A 20,068-nucleotide genomic window follows, 5' to 3' on the forward strand; every position below is an offset into this window, starting at 1 on the left:
AACAGTGCATAGACTTACTTCCCGGAAACCCACCAGAATAATAGCTTGCTGAATTTAGGTTTGAAATTGTTAAAAATTAATGTAAAAAATAACAGTTTAAACCCACAAAACATGAAAATGTAAATATTAGCATTGTATTTTGTAAAGTGCATTATAAAGTAATTGTATTTTTACTTAATACTCATTTTAAAATATAAAAGTATTATCACACAAATTTTTTTAAAATATTTAATATTGTGTGAGTCACGAATCATTTGATTTATTTCAGGATTCGGAGCGTGAATCATTTGATTCAGTTTGGGATTCGGAGTGTGAATCGAAAATTATTTGATTCATTTAGGGATTCGGAGTAATATTAAGAAGCACAACTGTTTCCAACATTGATAATAAACATAATAAATAAGTATATTAGAATGATTTCTGAAGGATCATATAAATTCGAATCAAATGATCCTGCACCAAAGTCCCATCAAATGATTTGCCAACCCACACCAAATTTCAGATTTGAATCAAATGATTTGCGATCCGCGCTCTGAATCCTGAACTGAATCAAGTGATTTGCTATCCAACATTAACATTTCACAATATCAGGTTTTTTTTCTGTATTTTTAAACAAATAAACACGTGTATATATTTATATAGCTTTTCCAAGACTGTGTGAATCCTGGTTCTGAAATAAAACAACAAATTAAAGTAAGAAATATGATGTCCTGAATTGAGCGTATTTAGCTGATTTTAAAGCCTATTTAGTCTCATTTTAAATCATTTAAAGTAGGCGCTGATGTTGAAGACGTTACACCAACAGCTTGTGTTCTTCTGATCTGTACTGTATGATGTCTGTGGTGAATCTGTCTGATTCTCAGTGTGTTTCTGCCGGAAACACCGTTCTCTGCTTTGATTTGTGAACGAGAGAGTGATAAAGAGGAAGTGAAGTGAAACGGCTGTTGTTTCCTCTGATAGTTTCCTGCACGTGTTCGTCAGCGATCGCTCGTGCTCGTTTGTCCGATGAGAAAGGAGTGTTCATCTTCTTCCTGTTTGTTTCTTGACTTGAGCCACAGATCAGATTGCTGTTCTGCTGGTCTCTTCATCGATGGTCTGATCTGATAACAGACGTCCATCAGAACCGATGCGGTTCAGTCTCGTCTGAGGCTCCAGCGGTGAGTTAACCTGGTTATTTTCCAGCATGGGATGTCCGGTCCTGAGGCGGTCGCCATGGCGACAGGTGTGTTTGTCGGTGTGAGTCAGTGAGTGTGACGGATGCAGGGAGTCACCTGTGCGCTGACCTTTGACCCCGTCTGGAGACATATCTGACAGACGTGTGTTTGTGTGTGTGATGAGCAGGAAACGCGCTGACAGTGTGCACTTCCTGTCATGAAATGTCACTGTGGCATATTTTGGGTGAATGAATCAAAAGTACAACTGTGCTCTGAATCAAATGCTGATAAGGACGACTTTTCTTTCATGTTTTAATTAAGACAAAAAACTTATTTTACAAAATTAGTTAAATTGTTATAGTTTCATGCATTTATTTGACTATTAGCATTTTTGATAAAACATTTGTAATAAATCATAAACACAATCTATGTCATAGGGTGCTATTGTTGTTAAAATCGTAATAAACGTATGAATTTAATGGGTTTAATCATTCTTTTTGGTTATTAAAAGAATTACACCATTAAAATGGAATCCAGAAACAAATTAAACTGAAAACATAAAATTTAGGTAAAGAAAAACATTTGTAAAAACAAAAAATGTTCAGTTGATTTACAAATTGACATCCATTTTCATTATTAACATTTAATTAAACCATTAAAACAGAATCCAAAAAAGTTAAAATGCAAGACTTTTAGAGAAAATAAAACACATTTCATTTGGCACTATTATTGTTACAGTTATAATAAATTATTAAATGGGGAAATTTTTATGAATTTAATCATTCTTTTTGGTTATTAAAATAAAAATTAAACCATTGAAATGGAATCCAGAAACAAATTAAACAGAAAACAGAGAATTTGGGTAAGAAAATTCAATTCAATTCAATGCAATTCAGTTGGTAAGAAAAAACACTAATGGCGATGTTATTGTTACATTTTTGAATTTAAAAAAAAGTTAAATTGTTAAAGATTTACAAATTGAACTGCTATAATAATAAATAAATAAATAAATGGGGAAAGTTTAATGAATTTAATCATTCTTTTTGGTTATTAAACTTTTTGGAATTAAACCTTTAAAATGGAATCCAAAAACAAGTTAAACAGAAAACATAGAATTAAGGTAAAGAAAAAACATTTGTTAAATTGTTAAAGATTTATTAATTGATTTGAATTGATTAGATATCCATGTTTATTATTAACATTTAATTAAACCATATAATAAATTATTAAATTGAGGAAATTGTTTTATCATCCTTTTAGATTTAATAAACCATTCAAATGGAATTAAGAAAAAAATTAAATATGAAAACACAGAAATGACGCTATTAATGTTAAAATTGTAATAATTTGTTAAATTCTTAAAGATTAACAAATTCAATTGATTAGACATCCTGTTTGATTATTACAGTTAATTTGAACCATTTTAACCGAATCAAGAAAAATAAAACAAAAGTAATAAAATGCTCATCATTTGGCACTATTATTGTTACAATTTTAGCAAATGAATAAATGAATTCAGTTGATGATACATTCTGTTTGATTGATACATTTTTATTAAACTATTCAAACAGAAATCAGAAATAGTAAGAGACGATACAGAATTCCTAAAAAAAAATCATAATAACAATAAAACATATTTCATAAGGCACTGTTATTGTAAAAATGATATTAAAATTAAATGGTTAAAGATTTATAAATTAGACATTTTTATGGTTAAAAGGTAGTTTTAATCATTTGAACAGAATGCAGATTTTTCATGTGTCTCTAAAGCTCTTGATGGACTGCCGAGAGAGTTGTGTGTTTGTTATCTGTGGTCTGACGGTGAGTTTGGTGTCTTTCTCTGTCTGTGTGTCAGTGGCGTTTAGACCGGCGTGATGACGGAAGAGCGATGTCCTCAGCTGGTGGATTATTTCGTGGTGGCGGGTCTGGCGGGCGACTCGTCTGCGCTGGACGAGGAGGGTCAGCAGAGGGGCGTGCGAGCGGTGCAGCCCGTCACAGATCTGGCCGTGATCGCCCGCGGACTCGGGGAGGACGTCCCGGAGGGGTTCACCTGCATCGAGAAAACACAAGGAGGTCATCCGGCGGAGCTGAGCGCCGGCCTCCTCAACAACCCACACATGTTCCTGTGCTACAGGAGAGGACACGACAAACCGCCCATCGTGGAGCTCGGGTGAGACACGCACACCTCACTGAAGACTTTTATGCCTCACATGTGACCCTGGACCACTAAACCAGTCATAAGGGTCACCTTTTTGAAATTGAGATTTATACATCATCTGAAAGCTGAATAAATAATTTGTTTAGACAATATTTGGCCGAGATGCAGCAATTTGAAAATCTGGAATCTGAGGGTTCAAAAAAATCTAAATATTGAGAAAATCGCCTTTAAAGTTGTCCAAATGAAGTTCTTAGCAATGCATATTACTAATCATATGTGACCCTGGACCACAAAACCAGTCTTAAGTCGCTGGGGTATGTTTGTAGCAATAGCCAAAAATACATTGTAAGGGTCAAAATTCTTGATTTTTTTCTTATGCCAAAAATCATTAGGAAACTAAGTAAAGATCATGTTCCATGAAGATTTTTTTTTAAAATTCCTACTATAAATGCATTGTTAAGAACCTAATTTGGACAACTTTAAAGGTGATTTTCTCAGTATTTTGATTTTTTTGCACCCTCAGATTCCAGATTTTCAAATAGACGTATCTCGGTCAAATATTGTCCAATCCTAACAAACCATACATCAATAGAAAGCTTATTTATTGAGCTTTCATATGATGTATACATCTCAGTTTTGAAAATTTAACCTTATGACTGGTTTTGTGGTCCTTGGTCACATATTTCTATTAAGAAATTCTGCTGCTCGTATGTGACACAATGAGATTATTAAAACAGAGTAGATACTGACATAAAATATTGTAAATATCAGTGGTCACTCTTTATCTCCAATAATATGTCTTATTCACTTAAAGGAGAAGTTCACTTCCAAATCGAAAATGTACAGATAATGTACTGACCCCCTTGTCATCCAGGATGTTCATGTCTTTGTTTCTTTCGTCATAAAGAAATAGTTTTTTGAGGCAAACATTTCAGGATTTCTCTCCATATAGTGGACTTCTATGGTTCCCTGAGTTTGAACTTACAAAATGCAGCTTAAATGCAGCTTCAAAGGACTCTAAACGATCTCAGCCGAGGAAGAATGGTCTTATCTAGTGAAATGATCTGTTATTTTCTACAAAAAAGACAAATTATTTACTTTTGTTGTGAACTTTTCTCAGAGACCAGGAGACGTTTGGATATCTTGAAGCAGAAGTTTCTCTTTATTGAGATCCTAGCTGTTCGTTCGCTGCAGTCATCAAAAGTCGTCTGACTAATGTCAGATACAATACAGTTTAAATACATTTCCAGGGGGAGGATTACATAGAGGTGGAGTCAATCTAAACAAAGCATGCAAATGCAGTACAGGAATCAGCCCGTTACCAGAGTTCCCCAGCCCTGATCTCATTATCATAACAGTGTCATTCATAGGCATAGGTGCTAATCCAATCAGTCTGACAGTATTGCCCATACCTTCACATTATCATAGAGACAAAGGCATCGCTGTAGCTTGAGAACAAAAGGTTAATGTCTCAGACACCTGGGCTGCCTGATTTGATCTTCTTAGAATGTCATCATCTGTACCTTTAGAAGCTAAATAGAATATACTTCACTTTAGATTTTCCTGTGAAGCTATGTCAGAACATATGATCAACATTTCTTAAATTTGTAATCCTACACTTTTTAACCTCAAATACTCATCTTGTCTAGCTCTGCGATGCGTACTCTGTGTACTCCGGTTCAAGACAGTAAGGGTATGTCGAAAAACTCCCCTCTCATTTTCTCCTCCAACTTCACAATCGTCCTCCATCGCTGTTTTACCTTTTTTGTGAAGGGCGTTTGATCTTCTTTGTACGTTCACTTTGTAAACACTGGGTCTGTACTTCTGCAGCGATGGAGGACGATTCTGAAGTTGGAGGAGAAAATGAGAGGGGAGTTTTTCACAGAGTTCACACAGAGACGAGCATTTGTGGTAAAAAAAAAAAGTGTATAAATTTATTTATTTATTTATTTTTTTTTTTAGAAAATAACTGATGGTTTCCCTAGATAAGACCATTATTCCTCAGCTGGGATCGTTTAGAGTCCTTTGGAGCTGCATTTAAACTGCATTTTGGAAGTTCAAACTCACGGGCACCATAGAAGTCCACTAAATGGAGAGAAATCCTGAAATATATTCCTTAAAAGAAAACTAAGGTCTTGTCAACTAAAAAAAGAAAGATATGAACATCTTGGATGACAAGGGGGTGATTACATTATTTATACATTTTTGTTTTGGAAGTGAACTACTCCTTTAAAACCAAAAGGACACATGAAGCACCAGCTGACGATGGACATTTGTACAATTACACTAAAAGACCTTAGACTTGATTAAAAAACCCTCTAAACGATCAGTTTGATTAGATGTGGTCTGTGTTTGTGTCAGTGTTCTGTATGAGGGCAAGGATCCGGTCAGGCCAGGATGGCAGGTGATTGAGACGACTCCGTACAGCCGTTCGGCGAGTCTGAGCTCCGGCGGTCCTACAACCCACCGCACCTTCCTGATGTTCCGCAGAGCTCCGGACTCACAGGCGCTGAACACACTGGGGGTCACTGAGATCTCACTGCTGATGCCCAGCAAGGGCGAGACGGCGCCGCACACCTACTGCAGAGTGGACAAGAACCTCAACACTGGAATGGTGATGATTTACTGGTTCACTGAGTCACTCAGATGAGTTTGTGTTTTCTCATTTTAGTTATTAAGCACTAATTGATTTGTTGCCTGCATATCCAATAAATTACACTAGTACTCAAAAGTTTAAAAGATTATATTTTTTTTTATAAATGAATGCTTTTATTCATTAACAACACATAAAATGAATCTAAATGTGCCAGTAAAGGCTGCTTTTGTGAGCGGAAGAGACTTTTTTTAGGAATGTTAATAAATAGTGATTACTGGGGTTCAACGCTTTAAGGCACTTAAGAACATATAAAGAAGGTCATTACGTAGCAAGCCTTTTTTTGCAAGTCCAGGTAGTTTACCAGAGAAATATTATGTTTTGTAACATTTATTACTGTTATAGCATTAGCTGTGGTCTGATCTCTTTAAAACTTTGCAATTTTGTTTAGAATCGCCGTCGCACGTGCTCACAGGGTTTCGTGAAGTTTTGAGTTTTCCCCTATGCTTTATAGGATTTTAGGCCCCTTTTCTAAGCATTTAAGCTTCCCAAAGGGTAAATTTCAACATTTCTTTGATACTCAATCATTTAACAAACAATTTGATTGACAGCAGTGGAGGCAAAGTTGCCTGGAATGAGGAGTTATATCGTTTGATACGAATATTGCGCAATGCACAATCATTTACGCCATTGAAAAGTGCGGTATCGCCCCCCAGTGGCTGATTTCTTTTCAATTTCTCTCAGACTGCTTTGGGGCTGTGAGTCAAACATGCTCACCAAGTTTCATTCCAATCGGCCTCTGTTAACCTTGTCTAATAGGTGCTCAAACTTGAGATGCATAAATGTCCTTATAGACACTTGTGGCAATTTGGACCAAGACTGTGCACAGTGGCTTTCATGTTGATAGGACAAATGGTTGCATAGGTATAGCCATTTTTATGTTTTTTTCCTCTTATAGCGGCACAAAATGGCCAATCTTGGTGGCATTTTAACCCCAGATTGAGCTCTTACATACATGTTCTGAGTTTGGCAAAGAAATCTCATTCCGTTCAGGAGTTATAGGCATTTTAGTAAAAGTGGTCTTGCCCCTTTCCAACCTTTTGGCATCCTTTGCGACTTTTTTTGTTAATTATTTATATTCGCTCTCCAGAGAATCTTTCTGCACTGCTTTGGTTCCAATCAGGCGAAAAACCTAGGACTAGTTCGCAAAAGTAGGTTTTTCAAAAAAATCCAAACTACCTGAAACTTTCACCAAGCTCACATTTGAGTCTGACTCACAGCATTTTGTCCGGCGTGAGCCAAGAAAATCCAACAACATAAGACACTTGAGTCTGCGATTGGCGGTTTAGGAGTTATGAGCGATTTCATACTTTTGATGGCTGTAGCGCCCCCGTCAGGCCGATTGGGGTGAGCCTTGGTCCCTTTGTCAGAGATGTGAGTACTACCATCACTCCAAATTTCAAGTGTCTACGACTTACGGTTTAGTCTGCACCATCAGTTTTACCTGGAGATCGGCGATCCGTGACCATTCCAACAATTACAATAGGGTTTCAGCACTATGCACTTGAACCCCTAAATATAACTGTATGCTAGAATGCAGTGGGATTAAATGTATCTCAGTGTGTTAAACAAGTGCTGAGCTTGTATTTATGTTCACATCTGCTTCTGCTTCTCCTTCCTCTTAAAACACACTTCAGAAAACACCATCACTTGTGAACTTCCTCTTTTGCTTTATTTGTCTGTTTCTCTAACTCTCTGTTTCCTTTCTGTTGGTTTTGATTGTTTGTGTATTGTGTGTTTAGTGGGGTCCAGCGCTGTATCTCTGCTACAAACGTTCAGTGGCTAAAGCAAATGCTCTGGTGTATGAGGCAGGTGAGTTTCTCACACACACATAAACACACAAACACACACGAACAGTGCCTTGCAAAATTATTCACACCCCTTTATTTTTCACATTTTGTTATGTTGCTGCCTTATGTTAAACTACTTTAAATTACTTTTTCCCGACATCAATCTACACTCCCTTCTCCATAATGGCAAAGCACAAAATAGGTTTTTAACATTTGCGCAAATTTATTAAAAATAAAAAACTGAAAAGATCCGTTGCATAAGTATTCATACTCTTTCCTGGGTCACTGGAAATTCATCTCAGGAGCATTCATATTGCATCTAGATGTTCCTACACTTGGAGTGGAGTTAAACTGTGGCAAATTCATTTGAATGAGTCTGATTTAGAAAGACACACACCTCTCAGAAAAGGTCTAACAGCTGAAAATGCAGATCAGAGCAAAAACCAAGATAACTGCCTGTAGAGCTCAGTGACAGACTTGCGTTAAGGCGATGATCTAGAGAAGAGTTCAGAAACAAATCTGCTGCATTGAAGGTTGACAGAAGCATTCTCCATAATGGAAGACGATTGGAACAACTAGGACTCTAGAAAATGTCCAAGCTGACAGAGATGGAGAGGAGAAAAGGTGAGGCAAAGAATGGCAGATAATTGCCAAATGCAGATGTGCAAAGATGCTCACATCAGACCCAAAAACACTTGAGGCTGGAAAGCTGCTTCAACTATGTACTGAGTTAAGGGTATGAATACTTATGCAATCTACTTATTTAACAGTTTTTTTGCTGTGTCATTATTATGGTGTATGGAGTGTAAATAGATGTGGGGAAAAACTAATTTAAAGCAGTTTAGCATAATGCTGCAACAAAACAAAATGTGAAAAATGAATACTTTTGCAAGGCACTGTATATACTGTGTGTGCATCTGCAGTCTGTAATGTGTGTGTGTGTGTGTTCAGGTCTGATCAGTCGGTATCCTGAGGAGGATCTGGAGTCGTTTCCGCTGCCGGACTCTGTCCCGGTCTTCTGTCTGCCGATGGGTGTGACGGTGGAGAGCTGGCCGCTCAACACCAAATACCAGCTGCCCATCTTCTCCACGTTTGTCCTGACCAGCGCCTCCGGAGACAAGGTCCATCCCACAGCTTATTCAGAATAAAGCCATCCGCTTGAGACCCGTTCACATCAGTAACACTGCAAAAAATACTTTTCTTACTTAGATTTTTTGTCTTGTTTCCAGCTAAAATATCTACAAATTCTTAAATCAAGAAGGATTTTCTAGATGAGTACAAAATATTGTCGTTTTTAGAAAAAGCAAGCCAAAATGTAGTGCGTTTTTGCTTAGAACAAGCTAAATAATCTGCCAATGGGGTGAGAAAAGAAATCTTATTTCAAACAGAAAACAAGATTTTTTTTCTTACCCCATGGGCAGATTATTTTGCTTGTTTCAAGCAAAAACGCACTTAATTTTGGACTTTTTTTTTTCTGAAAACAAGACAATTTTTACTCGTCTAGAAAATCCTCCTTGATTAAAGAATTTGCAGATATTTTGACTGGAAGTAAGACAAAACATCTACGAAAGAAAAGCATTTTTTTGCAGGGAACAACTAACGATCACAATCTCTTAATTCTCTGTTTTGACATGTTGACTGTCCAACTCCTTGACACTTTTTCATCAAGGATGCACTGAATTGACCAGAAGTGACAATAAAGATGTTTATAGTATACAGTTGAGGTCAAAAGTTTACATCCCCCTTTCAGAATCTGCAAAACGTTAACTATTTTAGCAAAATAAGAGCGATCATACAGTACAAAAATGCATGTTATTGTTTATTTAGTACTGACCTGAATGAGATATTTCACATAGATGTTTACGTTTACAAAAAAGTTTACATCCTCTTGATTCTTAATACTGTGTTGTTACCTGAATGTGTTTTTTTGTTTAGTGATAGTTGTTCATGAGTCCCTTGTTTGTCCTGAACAGTTAAACTGCCTGCCGTTCTCCAAATTCTTTGGTTTTCCAGCATTTTTGTGAATTTGAACCCTTTCCAACAATGACTGTATGATTTTGAGATCTGTCTTTTCACACTGAGGACAACTGAGGGACTCATATGCAACTATTACAGAAGGTTCAAACACTCACTGATGCTCCAGAAGGAAAAAACATGCATTAAGAGCCGGGGGTGAAAACTTTTGGAATTTGAAGATCAGGGTAAATTTAGCTTTTTTTGTCTTCTGTAGCATCAAGGGCAGTACTAAATGAAAAAAATGTGATGTTTAGGCAAAATAAGAAAAACGTACACATCTCTGTTCAAAAGTTTTCACCCCCGGCTCTTAATGCATGTTTTTTCTTCTGGAGCATCAGTGAGTGTTTGAACCTTCTGTAATAGTTGCATATGAGTCCCTCAGTTGTCCTCAGTGTCAAAAGATGGATCTCAAAATCACACAGTCATTGTTGGAAAGGGTTCAAATACACAAAAATGCTGGAAAACCAAAGAATGGATTTTTCTGAAGAACAGCAGACAGTTTAACTGTTCAGGACAAACAAGGGACTCATGAACAACTATCACTAAACAAAAAACACAGCTGTGGGTCATTCAGAGAACAACACAGTATTGAGAATCAAGAGGATGTAAACTTTTTGGTAAACATCTATGTGAAATATCTCATTCAGGTCAGTACTAAATAAACAATAACATGCATTTTCTACTGTATGATCGCTCTTATTTTGCTAAAATAGTTAACGTTTTGCAGATTCTGAAATATGACCTCAACTGTAACGTTGCAAAAGATTTCTATTTTAAATAAACGTTGTTCTTTTGAACTTTCTATTCATCTGTGAATCCTGAAAAATAAAATCTATCACGGTTTCCACAGAAATATTGGTGTTTTCAACATGGATAATAATCCGTGCATATTAGAATGATTTCTGAAGGATCATGTGACTCTGAAGACTGGAGTAATGATGAACAGATGTGTGTGTGTCGTTCAGGTGTACGGCGCTGCTATCCAGTTCTACGAGGCGTATCCGCGTGAGTCTCTGTCTGAGCGTCAGTGTGTGCGTCTGGGTCTGCTGAGCGTGGTGGACCGGCGGCCCATCACCAACCGCAGCGTTCAGGTCAAGAAGAGCATCTGCGTCCTCTCGCACTGGCCCTTCTTCAGCGTCTTCCAGAAGTTCCTCACCTTCATCTACAGATACTCCATCTCTGGGCCTCATGTGCTGCCGCTGGAGAAGTGAGTGACCTTCACCACAGAACACCAAACATCCTGATGTTCAAACCTGTGACTGATTCTGTGTGATTGAGACTCGTTCATTTGGTGGATGACTTCAACTAGATTTCTACTGTGTTTGATTCTAACATGTTGAATATACACTGCTCTCCAAAACACTCGTAATGTTTTTAAGGAAGTCTCTTCTGCTCATCAAGACTGCATTTGTTATTAGAAAATACTGAAAAAAGCACTAATACTGCAAACGTTATTACCATAAAAAACTAGATAAAAAGTGTGTCAAGACAAACTTTAGGTTGCTTTAAAAGCCTAGCTTGAAAGATGTTTGAATGTTTGATTCAAAGCTTGATTGAAAGCTTGAATGTTGCTAGCATTATTAGAATGTTGTTAGCATGATTCTAACATTTTTCTAGCACGTTTAGCATGTTTCTAGCATTATTAGCAAGTTACTAGCATGTCGTTAGCATGTTTCTAGCATTATTAGCAAGTTGCTAGCATGTCGTTAGCATGTTTCTAGCATGATTAATGACATGCTAACAACTTGCTAATCATATTAGAAACATGCTAACGACATGCTAGTAACTTGTTAATCATGCTAGAAACATGCTAATGACATGCTAGTAACTTGCTAATCATGCTAGAAACAAGCTAATAACTTGATAATCATGCTAGAATCAAGCTAATAACGTGTTAATCATGTTAGAAACAAGCTAGTAACTTGCTAATCATGCGAGAAACAAGCTAATAACTTGATAATCATGCTAGAAACATACTGATGACATGCTAGTAACTTGCTAATCATGCTACAAACAAGCTAATAACTTGATAATCATGCTAGAAACATGCTAGTAACTTGCTAATCATGCTAGAAACAAGCTAATAACTTGATAATCATGTTAGAAACAAGCCAGTAACTTGCTAATCATGTTAGAAACAAGCTAATAACTTGATAATCATGTTAGAAGCAAGCTAGTAACCTGCTAATCATGCTAGAAACAAGCTAATAACTTGATAATCATGCTAGAAACAAGCTAATAACTTGATAATCATGTTAGAAACAAGCTAGTAACTTGCTAATCATGCTAGAAACAAGCTAATAACTTGCTAATCATGTTAGAAACAAGCTAATAACTTGATAATCATGTTAGAAGCAAGCTAGTAACCTGCTAATCATGCTAGAAACAAGCTAATAACTTGATAATCATGCTAGAAACAAGCTAATAACTTGATAATCATGCTAGAAACAAGCTAATAACTTGATAATCATGTTAGAAACAAGCTAGTAACTTGCTAATCATGCTACAAACAAGCTAATAACTTGATAATCATGCTAGAAACATGCTAGTAACTTGCTAATCATGCTAGAAACAAGCTAATAACTTGATAATCATGTTAGAAACAAGCTAGTAACTTGCTAATCATGCTAGAAACAAGCTAATAACTTGCTAATCATGCTAGAAACAAGCTAATAACTTGATAATCATGTTAGAAACAAGCTAGTAACTTGCTAATCATGCTAGAAACAAGCTAGTAACTTGCTAATCATGCTAGAAACAAGCTAATAACTTGATAACCATGTTAGAAACAAGCTAGTAACTTGCTAATCATGTTAGAAACAAGCTAGTAACTTGCTAATCATGCTAGAAACAAGCTAATAACTTGATAATCATGCGAGAAACAAACTAATAACTTGATAATCATGTTAGAAACAAGCTAGTAACTTGCTAATCATGCTAGAAACAAGCTAATAACTTGATAATCATGCTAGAATCAAGCTAATAATGTGTTAATCATGTTAGAAACAAGCTAGTAACTTGCTAATCATGCTAGAAACAAGCTAATAACTTGATAATCATGCGAGAAACAAACTAATAACTTGATAATCATGCTAGGAACATACTGATGACATGCTAGTAACTTGCTAATCATGCTAGAAACAAGCTAGTAACTTGCTAATCATGCGAGACACAAGCTAATAACTTGATAATCATGCTAGAAACATACTGATGACATGCTAGTAACTTGCTAATCATGCTACAAACAAGCTAATAACTTGATAATCATGCTAGAAACATGCTAATGACATGCTAGTAACTTGCTAATCATGCTAGAAACAAACTAGTAACTTGCTAATCATGCTAGAAACAAGCTAGTAACTTGCTAATCATGCGAGACACAAGCTAATAACTTGATAATCATGCTAGAAACATACTGATGACATGCTAGTAACTTGCTAATCATGCTAGAAACAAGCTAATAACTTGATAATCATGCTAGAAACATGCTAATGACATGTTAGTAACTTGCTAATCATGCTAGAAACTTGCTAACGACATGCTAGTAACTTGCTAATCATGTTAGAAACATACTAATAATGCTAGAAAAATGTTAGAATCATGTTAACTACATTTTAATCGTGCTAGCAACATGCTAATCATCTAATCTATCTATATAAAGTTCAACACTGTAAGCTTTTACAGCTGCGTTAAACTTTCAAGCTCTGCTTTCTCTGTCCTGACAAACTTTTTTATCTCGTTATTACATTTTTTTAAATATAAAAACAATTTAATTGTTTAAATATAGTAATATATAATAAAAAAAAATTAGTTTCAAAAATCATGTTTTTTATTGTTAGTTATCTGTATTTTTGTGTTATCTTTACTTAATCAAAATAACCCAATTGCAGTTTTGATTTTTGAAAATCAGTTTTTGCAAATGAACTGTTGATTTATTGATGATGATGATGATGTGGTGTAAATACTCATGTTAGATGTCAGTATCTTCTCTCTGAGGACGTTTCGAGAGCCGTATTGACTGTGATGTGTTTGTCTGTCTGCAGGCACATCTCCAGCTTCATGCACAACGTGCCGTTCCCGTCCGCTCAGCGTCCTCGTATCCTGGTTCAGGTGAGCCCACAGCGGTGTTTGATCTCAGATCAGTCTCTCAGTGTCTCAGCATGAGCTTGACGTGTCATTAAACCCTGACGCTTCCCCCGCAGGCGCCGGCCGCAGTGGCGCACTAGAGACACGTGGGTAACGGGTGATGAAGCTCAATCATCATCCTCCTCTCTGACTGTACCCTAGAGATCCAGAGCAAATCACCTCAATCAATCAATAGTGCAGTGTTTAATATCAAACTGATTGAGTGATCGATTGATTACGGGTTAAATCTGGTGCTGGGTGGGAAATCAAAGCATGAGGTGGAAGCAGAAATCAATACGAAATGAACTCAGAACTGTGTGTGTGTGTGTGTGTGTGTGTGTGTGTGTGTGTGTGTGTGTGTGTGTGTGTGTGTGTGTGTGGGCTGAGCAATATATCCATTTATCTACATATAAATATATTAAACATTTCGCCTCCTGGTGAGGAGATTCAGTTCAGTTCTGTGAATCAGTTCTTTCAGAGTCAGTTCAGTGATTCATTTGCATCAGTACTCAGTGTTTTAGAAATAAAAAATAAAATCTAAAAACGTTTTTTAAATTTTTTTAACACATTTGACTTCTTGCTTTCAACATTTTGAATGTACCTAAAAAAATTAAATGGAAACTTCCATGACTTTTCCACAATTTTTATTTATTTTAATATTTATTATTTTATGCCTACAGACTATATTTAAAAAATTAAATTTCAGTTATTGTAAAAAATAATTGAAAAATTAAATAAATCAAAATTCAATTAAAAATAAAATAAAACCAAGAATTAAAATAGGATAACATTTTGATATTTCTTTATGATTTAATTTAGTTGATCAATTTATTTAGATTTTTATTATTTTAGGTCTACAAGCTACATTTTTTAAAACACCAAGGTTTAAATAAAAATCTGTGTTGTGAAAATATATGAAAAGAAAGAACGAAAATTAAACTAAGAATCGATTAAAAATAAATCTAAAACCAATAAAACAAGATTACATTAAAAATTTCCATGTTTCAATCCAGTTAATCATGATTACTCGATAATGATTTTTTAAATATTTTTAATTTACAATAAGCAAATTAAGAAACTTTATTTTTATTTTATTTTTGTGTTTATTATTTTAGGTCTAGAAGTCGCATTTTAAAAAGTTTTAATAAAAATAAAAATTGTTCAAGTAAATTTAAATTTAAATAATTCATTGAAAATAAATACAAATTAAAAATGGGTTCAAACAAGAATGTTACTAATTTATTTAAGTTTTTAAACTTGTTTTCTCTTAATTTAAATTATTTTAAGTTATCTTGAGGTCCCTGGTTATGAATCACTGATCTAATAAAACAAAAATTCAGTCATTACACTGCAAATACAAACATTTTTGAGACATATATTGAGATTTTGGCTGTATTGCCCAGTGTGTGTGTGTTTATGTGTGTTTGTGTGTGTTTATGTGTGTGTGTTAACTGTGTGTTTGTGTGTCCTCAGCTCTCTCCGTATGATAACCTGCTGCTCTGTCAGCCCGTGTCGTCTCCGCTGCCGCTCAGGTGAGTTCTGAGGCTGATGATCTGATTGGCCGGTGCGTGTGTGCTCTGTGTTCTGATTGGCTGATGCTCTGCTCTCAGTGGTGCGAGTTTTGTGAAGCTGCTGCAGAATCTGGGTCCAGAGAATGCGTGTTCGCTGCTGCTGGCCGTCCTCACCGAACACAAGCTGCTGCTGCACTCGCTGCGGCCCGACGTGCTGACCTCCGTCAGTGAAGCCCTCGTCTCTGTGAGTCCAGACCTCATCAAATTCAGATTTACAAGACCATGACAGAACTTATTTTTTGATTAGTAATATGCATTGCTAAGAGCTTCATCTGGACAACTTTAAAGGCGACTCCACCCTCAGATTCCAGATTTTCAAATAGTTGTATCTCAAACTAATATTGTCCTAACAAACCATACATCAATGTAGGTTTGCACGGTATACCGGTCCTACGGTAGTATCGCGATACTAAAGCTTAAAAATACCCGCGGTGCCTTTGCATTTTTGAAACGGCACCATATGATAATGTATGTTGTGTGCACGGCAGGAACACTGTTTAAAATGTTCTTTTCGAACATGCACGCCAGCAGAAACATTACAAGATGATTGCCAAAATGTATTTCTGCTGTGCTTTGTGTAGTACAGGCTGTGTCTACGCTTTTTATGGTATTCAGTGTTTCCTGACGCTTCAGATCAGTTTGAAATGAGAAGGTGCACGCGCTCGTCGTTGTTCACGCTGCAGTTTTTTCAGAAGAGAGGTTCTGATTCAGACCGTTTGATGTTATTTAAAGAAATAGCAGCCCAAGAATCAATTATTAAACATCAAAATATTTTACTAGAATGAATTTTCGTATTGTAATAATTCGTTTCTGGAAGCATCTTTGCGATCACAAATGCAATTCCATTCATTAACATAGTGTTTTTGCAACTGGTTCGTATCAATCATTATATATATGTATTTTTTTAACATTATAAATATTTAATATACAAGCTGCTAACTTGGAAATTTTAAGATATGGCAGCAAAAATGCTCGTGACAGTTCCGCAATATGACACGAGCGAGATGTTTTTGTTTAGTTTCTGTGTTCGAATCCGAATCCGCATTGGTTTGGGCGAATCACTGATTCACTGAGCCATTCATAAAAACGAGTCATTTGATTCACTCCTGAATGATTCAGCCGTTTTGAAAGAATCGTTTGAACAACTCAGTGATTCAATCATTGACTTGCCTGTTGGCGGTTTTAAGTTCCCCGTCATGTTCCATTCTTTTCCAACATATTTCTATATTCAGAGTTTTGTATTTAAAACATTAATCTTATAACATTATTTATGCAATTATAAGTACAGTCTAAATGTATAAATACCACATTTAAATGTCACTCCATGAAGCTTCTATGCAGTGCTCAGATGAGTTTTGTTGACATGATTTCATGGATAACAATAGCCAGTCATTCATTCGCATTAATGAAGCATTCAGAGAAAAATCTTGCCTGTTTTCATTTACATCTTTTTATTTATGAAATTTTTATTCATTTTGTAGAATTGAATTTTAAATTAACAGTGATACTACTTGGTATCGTAATACTTCAACTGGTATAGTATCTTAAGTCATTTTTATGGTATCGTGACAACCCTACATCAATGGAAAACTTATTTATTCAGAGATGTAAAAATGTCAATTTAAAGAAATGACCTTTATGTCTGGTTTTGTGGTCCAGGGTCACATATGAAAGTGCAGTAATACAGATGAAATTAGAGATGAAGCGTTTAATGATTATGGTAGAGCCCTGAGTTCCAGTGTAAGTTGATCAGTTTTGATATGGTTTCGGTGTGATTTCCTGTCTCTGCTGGTCATGTGACGGTCGTTTCCTGTGTCAGATGTCGTTTCCTCTGCGCTGGCCCTGTCCGTATATCCCGCTGTGTCCGCTGCGGATGGCAGATGTGTTGTGTGCACCCATGCCCTTCATCGTGGGCGTCCACTCCAGCTACTTCGACCTGTACGACCCGCCGTCTGACGTGGTGTGTGTGGATCTGGACACCAACACCATTTTCCAGTGAGTCTTCCTGTCACCTGCCAGTTAAGACATTTATAACCTCACAAAATATGTCTCTTTTAAACTTTCTATTCATCTGTGAATCCTGAAAAATCAAATGTATCATCAGCCAAAAATAGAAAAAAAAAGCTCATTCGGTGTTTGGCCAAATAAGCGAAAAGGCAGAATAAATGATAGCGAACAATCATGTGATGTGATCAAATAGAGGCACTAATGCAGCAAACATGTGGTCAGTGTGGAAGCATTTAAAACTGTCCGAGAAAGACAGCGACCGACAGCGAGAGACTGTTTAGAAGCGCATCGCATGTCTTCATGAGAAGAGAAAGGTTACTGTATGATGACTGAAATCATCCATTAGTCAATCAACTCCAGAACGTTCTGTTGTCTAATACACCAGACACCAATTGTATTTATTCTGACAGCAGCTCCTTAGCCAGGATTCAAAGACCAAAGATGACAATCATTCACAAATCTGTTTTGTAATTGATTTAATTTATGCATTGGTGAAATAAATTGGCAAAACACACGGGGGAAAAACAGTGTTTGGTAATTGGCCTTTGGCCCAGTGTTTAATTTTGTCCCGCTTCGGACAAGAATTTTAATTTTGGTGCATCCTTAAAATCAGCATATTAGAATGATTTCTGAAGGATCATGTGACTTTGAAGACTGGACATACAGTTACTGTTTAATAGATATTCACATAGAAAACAGCTGGTTTAAATTTGAATAATATTTCACAATTTTACAGTGTTTTTGATCAAATGAAAGCAGCCTAGGTGAGCATTAGAGATTTGTTTTTGTGTTTCCAGGTCTGAAGATAAGAAGCCTCTGTCCTGGAGGTCTTTGCCGAGGAAACATGGGAAGATCCTGCTGAACTCCCTGACCAACCTCCACAAGACTCTGGAGAAGAGTGAGCGAGCGTCTGACGCCACACACACACACACACACACACACACACACACACACACACACACACACACACACACACACACACACACACACACACACTCACACACACACACACACACACACACACACACACACACACACTCACACTCACACACACACACACACACACACACACACACACACACACACACACACACACACACACACACACTCACACTCACACACACACACACACACACACACACACACACACACACACACACACACACATTGACTGATGATGTCACTTCCTGTCCTCACACATGTCTCTGTCTGTCTCAGTCTACACGCCGGGTCAGGAGGAGGCCACGCTGGAGTTCCTGCTGACGGACTACGATCTGATCTACGGTCGTCAGAAGCAGCTGGAGCTGGAGATTCAGGAGGCGTTCCTGCGCTTCATGAGCAGTTTGCTGAGAGGATACCGATCCTTCCTGCTGCCCATCACACAGGCTCCATCTGACCGAACCACAGACTGCAGCTCGCTCTTCAACCTGCAGGGTCAGTACACAACACAACATTACTGATCATTACACAAAAGCTATTTGAAAATCTGAAATCTGAGGGGGCAAAAAAATCTAAATATTGAGAAAATCTCCTTTAAAAGTTGTCCAAATGTAGTTCTTAGCAATGCATATTACTAATCAAAAATTTTTTTTTTTATTTACAGTAGGAAATTTTCTAAATATCTTCATAGAACATGATCTTAATATCCTTATGATTTTTGGCATAAAAAAAACAGTTGAATTTTGACCAATACAATGTATTTTTGGCTATTGCTACAAATAAGCCCGTGATACTTAAGACTGGTTTTGTGCTCCAGGGTCACAAATGATAAATGATACATTAGTAGGTTTAATTTTTCAAACTAGCTAAGTTTGGCTTTTAATGATACAAAGTATTCAAAATGAAAAATTTTAACAATTGATCAGATTGTTGTAATGTGTCTCAGGAATCATGTCATGTCAAGTCACCTTTATTTATACAGCACTTGTAACAATACAGATGGTGTCAAAGCAGCTTTACAGTGTTAACTAGTAAAATAGTGTGTCAATAATGCATAAAGACATGTTTGTGGTGTTTTTCCGCTGACTAAAGTAGAATGCAAGACTACACTGTGTGCATAATTATTAGGAACGTTGATAAATCTTGGAAAAAAAAACGTCCAACCTCATTTTACCAATCCCAAACCACATTAATCCTAATAACTTCTATTAGTTTTGTATTTAATCATTTATAAGTGATATATAATTGTCCATGAAGCCTGGGAGTGAAAACTCCTTATATTCAGGTGTGCAGAGTTATTAGGCACATTTTCTTTTACAGATAAAATGAGCCAAAAAAAAAAAAGAGATTTAACACTTTTAAATGCCCATGAGAAGGATGCAATACTGGAATTTGCAAAGTTAAGGCATGACCATTGGACAGTGAAATGCTCGTTTGGTCAGCACAGTCAGAAAAAAAAAACAGGTGGAGAAGAAAAGACACATGTTAACTGCAAAATAATTAAGAGTTAAGGTGAAGAATTAGCTGTTAAATCCATCAGGAACCATTTAGTCTCCAGCGCCACTGTTTTCCAGAACTGCAGAGTCTCCAGAAGTGCAATGTGTCAGGTCTCAGAGAGTTTGCTTGGGTAAACAATCCTTAAAAATGAACCTCAC

General features: G+C 36.5%; 2 protein-coding genes across 2 annotated transcripts in view; both read left to right on the top strand.

The window, feature by feature from the left end:
- Positions 1 to 936, top strand: part of fzd6 (frizzled class receptor 6) — a 7,137-nt gene extending 6,201 nt beyond the window's left edge. The window contains exon 4 of the mRNA XM_073846892.1: positions 864 to 936. Coding sequence (XP_073702993.1) covers positions 864 to 936 — 73 coding nt within the window. The remainder of the gene's footprint in view (positions 1 to 863) is intronic.
- A 2,090-nt stretch (positions 937 to 3,026) lies between these two features.
- Positions 3,027 to 20,068, top strand: part of dennd4b (DENN/MADD domain containing 4B) — a 116,492-nt gene continuing 99,450 nt past the window's right edge. Inside the window, exons 1-11 of the mRNA XM_073847694.1 lie at positions 3,027 to 3,324; positions 5,674 to 5,926; positions 7,708 to 7,777; positions 8,707 to 8,876; positions 10,737 to 10,978; positions 13,815 to 13,881; positions 15,370 to 15,428; positions 15,507 to 15,651; positions 17,287 to 17,462; positions 18,272 to 18,372; positions 18,693 to 18,908. Coding sequence (XP_073703795.1) covers positions 3,029 to 3,324; positions 5,674 to 5,926; positions 7,708 to 7,777; positions 8,707 to 8,876; positions 10,737 to 10,978; positions 13,815 to 13,881; positions 15,370 to 15,428; positions 15,507 to 15,651; positions 17,287 to 17,462; positions 18,272 to 18,372; positions 18,693 to 18,908 — 1,795 coding nt within the window. The 5' untranslated portion in view covers positions 3,027 to 3,028. The remainder of the gene's footprint in view (positions 3,325 to 5,673; positions 5,927 to 7,707; positions 7,778 to 8,706; positions 8,877 to 10,736; positions 10,979 to 13,814; positions 13,882 to 15,369; positions 15,429 to 15,506; positions 15,652 to 17,286; positions 17,463 to 18,271; positions 18,373 to 18,692; positions 18,909 to 20,068) is intronic.

This window comes from Garra rufa, chromosome 9 (genome assembly GCF_049309525.1).
Source record: "Garra rufa chromosome 9, GarRuf1.0, whole genome shotgun sequence".
Classification (NCBI taxonomy): domain Eukaryota; kingdom Metazoa; phylum Chordata; class Actinopteri; order Cypriniformes; family Cyprinidae; genus Garra; species Garra rufa.